Source organism: Silurus meridionalis, chromosome 7 (genome assembly GCF_014805685.1).
Source record: "Silurus meridionalis isolate SWU-2019-XX chromosome 7, ASM1480568v1, whole genome shotgun sequence".
Taxonomy (NCBI): domain Eukaryota; kingdom Metazoa; phylum Chordata; class Actinopteri; order Siluriformes; family Siluridae; genus Silurus; species Silurus meridionalis.
Genome location: NC_060890.1, coordinates 27,152,263 through 27,159,499, shown reverse-complemented (window position 1 = coordinate 27,159,499; position 7,237 = coordinate 27,152,263). Strand labels below are relative to the sequence as shown.

At 42.0% G+C, this 7,237-nt stretch overlaps 1 protein-coding gene across 1 annotated transcript in view; it reads right to left on the bottom strand.

The window, feature by feature from the left end:
- Positions 1-3,672, bottom strand: part of LOC124388522 (catechol O-methyltransferase domain-containing protein 1-like) — a 4,972-nt gene extending 1,300 nt beyond the window's left edge. The window contains 4 exon segments of the mRNA XM_046853227.1: positions 1-123; positions 2,337-2,442; positions 2,599-2,729; positions 3,517-3,672. The exon segment at positions 1-123 is cut by the window's left edge and continues 18 nt beyond it. Coding sequence (XP_046709183.1) covers positions 1-123; positions 2,337-2,442; positions 2,599-2,729; positions 3,517-3,595 — 439 coding nt within the window. The 5' untranslated portion in view covers positions 3,596-3,672.
- Positions 3,673-7,237: the final 3,565 nt, after the last annotated feature.

The following is a 7,237-nucleotide window of genomic DNA, read 5'->3' as shown; positions in this document are numbered from 1 at the left end:
TCACCTCCTTCCAGAAAGGTTTGCCGATGTCGGCGTATTCTTCGCTCACGTCACATGCCACCACCTTCCCATCGTCAGGTAACGCCAGTGCGATGCTCAGGGTGTTATAACCTGTATACACACCTACACACACACACACACACACACACACACACACACACAGTAATGAGTGTATATTATGTGTAATACATGATGCCCTGTTTATTATAAACACTTCTGCTGATGGAAGATTCAATACTCACTTATTATTATTATTATTATTACAGTTACAGAAATGAATCAAATAAAGTCTCACTTCTGATTGGCAGGTTTTAACCGGATCACTCGATTCCCTTCCAGCTGAGTTTTTTTGTGGGTGTGACTAAATGTAAATGATCTGGGTTCGGTTTTATCACCATACTGATCAGCATACGAGGTGGAATCAAGAAGACACTCTTAACAACTATTTTATTCATCTACATTTCCACATGATCACTTTCAGTAAATCCCCCTGCACAGTAATACAGCTCCCAGTGTTCTTCTGGAACGTGTCCTGGAAGTCGTCTTTCAAGTGTATCGAGCATCTTCTGGGTGTGAAAGTGACGTTTCTGTTGTTTTGAGGAGAAGCTCAGTGGTCATCAAGTTCGCCGATGACACGACTGTGGTGGGTAGGGCTGGGCGATAAATCAATTTTATCGATTAACTCGAATGTGTAGTTTACATCGATCTGGTTTAATAAAAATCGGTTTTCTCTTTAACGTCCGCCGACGCTCCCCTCTGGGCTTCCATAGTTTAGAACGAACTCAGCCCCGCCCCCCATCCCCCAACCCCGCGCGTTTGCCATAGAGACACACAAACAACATGGCAGCGAGCAGAGAAGAACTCGTTCCCAAAAAAAGTTAAGCAGCCGCATGTTGAAAATACACGGTTAAGCAGCCGCACTTTGTTTAGTGTTGTGCGTCTAATCGTACACTTCCGGTACGGGTGGTGGAAGCGACCAAAATACATGTAAAGACGCTTCAGAACGGCGTTTCCGTTAATAAACAGAAAAATCAGATCATTTAAATCACCATATTCAAACACTCATAAACAGTCATTTTACTGTGGAGTTTTTAAGAAAAGTAAAATCAAAATCACTCCAAACATCACTGCATTATTAACCATGTTCCACATTCAAACACTCATAAAACATTTCTCTTTGTAGGTTTGCTCATTTTATGTTATGTTATGTTCTATTTTCACAATTTACAATGGCAGGGCCGCCATCTTGTATTTTTGGCTCGTTATTTCTGATTGCACTTTAACCCAAAGTGGGTTATAATCCCAGAAGGGTAAATAAACTTTATTTAATAAAGTTATAACTTAAAAAAAAATGTTTTTGTCATATGCAGATTGATTTTAAGCAGGCAGGAAAAAAATCAATTTAAATCGCAAATCTGATTTTTTGTGAAAAAATCTGGGATTTTTTTTTTAGGCCATATCACCCAGCCCTAGTGGTGGGTCTCATCAGCAAGAACGACGAGTCAGCATACAGAGAGGAGGTGCAACGGTTAACAGCCTGGTGTGGAGCCAACAACCTGTCTCTGAACATCGACAAAACCAAAGAGATGGTTGTGAACTTCAGGAGAGGACAGAGCGACCAATCTCCACTGATTATTGATGGATCCTCAGTGGAGATCGTCAAGAACACCAAATTCCTTGATGTTCACTTGGCAGACAACCTCACCTGGTCACTCAACACCAGCTCCATCACGAAGAAAGCCCAGCAGCGTCTCTACTTCTTGAGAAGGATGAGGAAAACCCACCTCCCTCCCCCCATCCTGACCATGTTCTACAGAGGGACCATTGAGAGCATCTTGAGCAGCTGCATCACTGCCTGGTTTGGGAACTGCACCGTCTTGGATCACAAGACCCTACAGAGGATAGTGAGGACAGCTGAGAAGATCATCAGAGTCTCTCCCCCCTCTATCATGGACATTTACCCCACACGCTGCATCCACAAAGCACACAGCATTGTGGACGATCACACACACCACTCACACACACACACTTTTCACACTTCTGCCATCAGGGAAGTGGTTCCGAAGCATTCGGGCCGTCACATCAAGACTGTGTAACAGTTTCTTTCCTCAAGCCATCAGGCTCCTCAACAAAGAACTGATCTGAACTTTCTCACACACACACACACACACACACACACACACCTGTGTGACTGATCAGTACAAACCGGACTCAACACACATCATACACTTCACACACCCATGATTCAGTACCACTCACACTAATCATTACCACAAAAATGTTTACATGCCGTGTGTGTGTGTGTGTGTGTGTGTGGTGTAGTGATGATGTCACACCGATCTCGATGGCCTTCTTAGCCTTGACGAGTCTCGCCAGGTTTGCCATGAACTGAGACTGTTCACATGCCACCATCATAGGGTTCCACTTGTGCTCCATGGTTTTCTGTGCAAACCACAAACACACACACACACACACACACACCAGGCAAATATGAAAGCTGCACAATCTCCACGTCAGTATGTATAGTACTGATTTACCCCAGATGAATGTGTGTGTGTGTGTGTGTGTGTGTGTGTGTGTGTGAGAGGTGTGGATTACCAGGCGCAGCTTCTTCAGAGCTGGATGTTCTCTGAGCGAGTGGTTCAGGATGTACTGCATGACCGGATCCTCCTTCCCTCCCACATGGCTCTTAAAGTTACTCATCCTGAAGCGTCTGCTCTGCCGTGCACCTTCACACAGAGGAACATGAAGGAGAACATCAGCACGCTCACAAACCAACACGATCCTCACTATTCATCAATAACTGAATTATACAGAGGGAAAACCTTTTTATTATTAATGTTAAATGTCAACATCTTTTTATTGTTAAAATGTATTTTAAAGGGTAGTTATTTAAATAGTAAAGTAATTCAAACAATTTCTAATTAAATAATTGATTTAAGTCTAATTAAAATAAGTAAACACTGACTAATGGTTTATTGTTATTATCCTATTCTCGTGATCACATGAAGTGTTCTGGACCAATCAGAGGTGACCCTCACATCCGGGTGCTCACGCTGCACGGTGTGTTGTTAGCTAGCTTATCCTCTAGCTGCTTCTTTATCAAACTCCTCTTCACTTCTGCTCCACAACAGTTATCAGCTTTAATAAAGAGCTCAGAGAGACATTACTGTTTATTAAGTCTATAACAGGTTTATATGGGTTTATAGTAGGTTCCAGACATTAGCTTCTGGCTAGCAGCTTCCGGATGCCGTGCGGTGGATTGTGGGAAATTAAGTTTTCTAAACCGTGTAGTAAAATCAAACTAAAACATCTAAAGAAACGACGCGAAAAAAAAACACTCCGGTTTATTAATAATATAGTCCGAGGATCAAATAAAAAATGTTTAAAGCAACGTTTTGAAAAATAAAAGAAGTGTATTTTGACCGCGGAGGACTGGTGCATAACATCATCATCATCATCATCATCATCATCAGTAATAATGAGCGCACTTCTGGTTCGGGTTCTGTTTCTTACCGAGGTAATAAGCGGTTATAAGCGCGAGTCCGAGAGCAGCAGCAGGAGTGAGGAGAGTGGATACACTGGAGGAGAGCATAGGGGACCGGAAGTAGAATTACAGCTGGTTCATTAGCTCACTGAAATCTGTGCGCGCGCGCGCGTGCGCAGGAAGTGTGTGTGTGTGTGTGTGTGTGTGTGTGTGTGTGCGCGCACACGTGTTCACACTCTGCAATTCAAGAATAAAGGTGAATGATGTGTTTAAGTCTGAGGAGACTGTGGTTAAGGAAAAACTCCCTTAGATGTTATAAGGAAGAAACCTTGAGAGGAACCAGACTCAAAAGCAGAACCTCATCCTCATTTGGGTGACATCAAGAGTGTGATTATAGTCTTTAAACACTACAGAACACTGGACAGTGAGAACTAACATGAGCACTGGAGTGTGTGATTATGAGTGATGTTCTTTCTACAGTCTTTTACAGTCATTTGACGTTATGGAACTAGGAGCTACTGAGCAACTCATAAAATAGCTCAACATCTGAGATCATCACAGATCCAACACCAGCTTCTCCATGCCAGAGCCTTTAAACACTCCAGGAGGTCCAGTGTCCAAAATCCACATAAAGTGGGATTTAAATGGTGTTGGTACGTCTCTAGAGGGTTCTGGACGTGTAGAAAAAGAGAAGCAGTGGTGAGAACTCTGGCTGCTGCATTCTGAACTAACTGAAGCTTGTTTATTAATGATGCAGGACATCCACCTAGTAATGCATTACAGTAGTCTATTCTGGAGGTCATGAACGCATGGACGAGCTTCTCTGCATCAGATATAGACAACATGTTTCTTAACTTAGAAATATTTCTAAGGTGAAAGAAGCTGTTTTTGTAACTTGGTTGATGTGATTATTAAAAGATAAGTTGCTCTAAAATAACTCCCAGGTCTTTTACTGTTGAACTAGTGGTTACAGAACATCCGTCTAAATGCAGGTTGAGATGCTGGAGCTTCTGTTTACTGGTTTTTGGGCCGATGAGCAAAATCTCAGTCTTATCAGAATTTAATAGTAGAAAGTTATGAGTCGTCCAGTCTTTTAATTCTTTAACACACTCAGTTATCCGAGCTAATAGAGCGTATCGCCTGGTTTAGATGAGATATATAGCTGGGTATCATCAGCATAACAATGGAAGCTAATTCCATGCCTTCTAATAATATTTCCTAAGGGAAGCATGTATATTGTGAAAAGAAGGGGTCCTAGATCTTGAACCTTGTGGCCATGGGCATAAATCCCGGGGGGGACATGTCCCCCCCATCCGAGTGTTGTCCCCCCAAAAAAAATTATTAAAAAAATATCGCACTCTTCATTGTGAAAAATGTATGTATGTGTACCTAAATACTTGTGTAGGTAGGAAAAAAAAACAAACGCAAAAACTGCATTTAGAAACAGTTGAGTTCCCCCCCCCCCCCCCCCCCCTTCCTCACAGTGGTTTGACCCACTGCCTGCTTTCCCAGTTCATCTCACCTACTCTACACACACGAGTCAGGTGTGCGGTTCATCTCACCTACTCTACACACGAGTCAGGTGTGCGGTTCATCTCACCTTCTCTACACACACGAGTCAGGTGTGCGGTTCATCTCACCTACTCTACACACACGAGTCAGGTGTGCGGTTCATCTCACCTTCTCTACACACACGAGTCAGGTGTGCAGTTCATCTCACCTACTCTACACACACGAGTCAGGTGTGCGGTTCATCTCACCTTCTCTACACACACGAGTCAGGTGTGCGGTTCATCTCACCTACTCTACACACACGAGTCAGGTGCGGTTCATCTCACCTTCTACACACACGAGTCAGGTGTGCGGTTCATCTCACCTTCTCTACACACACGAGTCAGGTGTGCGGTTCATCTCACCTTCTCTACACACACGAGTCAGGTGTGCGGTTCATCTCACCTTCTCTACACACACGAGTCAGGTGTGTGTCTGTGGCCCAATTAATGTTCAACTCTATTAACTAGGGTATTTTATTCACTTTAAATAAAGCGATTCTCTTTAATGTAGTTGATGCAGACTCATTCATAAATTAGTTGCGGCAAAAATGCTGATTAATGATGTAATTGTCCATGAATCTGCTCTATTAGCGATTAAAATATGACTTATTTAGTGAATGTTAGCTTGTTTACAATAGCATAGTGCACTGACACTAACACTGCAACTAATGTACTAGTGCACTGACACTAACACACCAAAGCCCTTTCACATGCAGTGTTTTATTTGGGACGACTTGGTATAATGTTAATTTAACATTAACACACAATTAGCATGCTGTTTATCTGTGCATTTACTAAATGAGCACTGTGCTACATCGAACTGACCACACTGTATTTTTAATAATAAATTTCTATTCTGTTCTTCTTAGATCTTAATTCATTTTAAATAAAATTTTAAACCTTTTTTTAATTCCTTGGTTTGCGTTGTCATTGAACCTGAGAAAATCTTTGAAAATAACCATAATGACGCCATAAAGTTTTCATGCTACAATAATAATGATAAAAGCAAAGTGTTTCACTGTGGGGACACTGTGTGTCTTTATAAGTACAATTTGACTGTATTATTTGTGTCCCCCTTTAAAAATTGCTCATGAGAAATTAGCGTGACCCCCCCCCCTCACTGTTAAATGAAATTTACGCCCATGCTTGTGGCACACCATAATTTACTAGCATAATTTACTACCTCTACCTGTCCCCATACCTGTACGTGTACCTCTACCTGTACCCATAACTGTACGTGTACCTCTACCTGTACCCATACCTGTACGTGTACCTCATCTGTACCCATAACTGTACGTGTACCTCTACCTGTACCCATAACTGTACGTGTACCTCTACCTGTACCCTTAACTGTACGTGTACCTCTACCTGTACCCATACCTGTACGTGTACCTCTACCTGTATGTGTACCTCTACCTGTGCCCATACCTGTATGTGTACCTCTACCTGTACCCATACCTGTACGTGTACCTCTACCTGTAACCATAACTGTACGTGTACCTCTACCTGTACCTCTACCTGTATGTGTACCTCTACCTGTACCCATACCTGTACCTGTATGTGTGCCTGTAGAAAGCATGCAAGGTCAGCTAATGACATGCAGGTGATTTATGTTTGTCTTTGATTTGATGATGAATAACTCCTGATAGACACCACATTCCTAATATCACCCAATGCCAGGTGAAAGAAATCAAGAACAACCATGGCTACTATTCCATACTTTAACAACATGCAATTCTGATTGTGGCTCAATGAAACCGACTTCACCGTACAACAAGACGAGGGAACGAAGTGTATAAGTTCTGTAAGTGTTATTTAGAGAGTTGCCTGGAGTGATATCTATCATGGAATGTCCTGCCCAGTCACTGCACCTAAACCCTATTGAACTGCTCTGGGTTGAACAAGTAATCTCGAACTAGTGAAGAAATGTGAAGGCAAAGTATTTCAGCTGAATGTTTGGAGAAACAAAATGTCTGGGAGTGTGTAAAGCCGTTCTTTATGTTAAGAGAGGATTTTCAAAGAAAATAAAGTGAAACATCTGCACATTTATAGATTTGTTTTGTAATAGGAAAAGATTGGTATGTGATTTTTGTACATCCAATTCTACATTTAGTCCCAATTTCCTGTTATAAGCTCCATTCTTTTGTGAAGATGTTCCACTAGATTTCGAGATTTGTGGAGATTTATTTAGCTACAA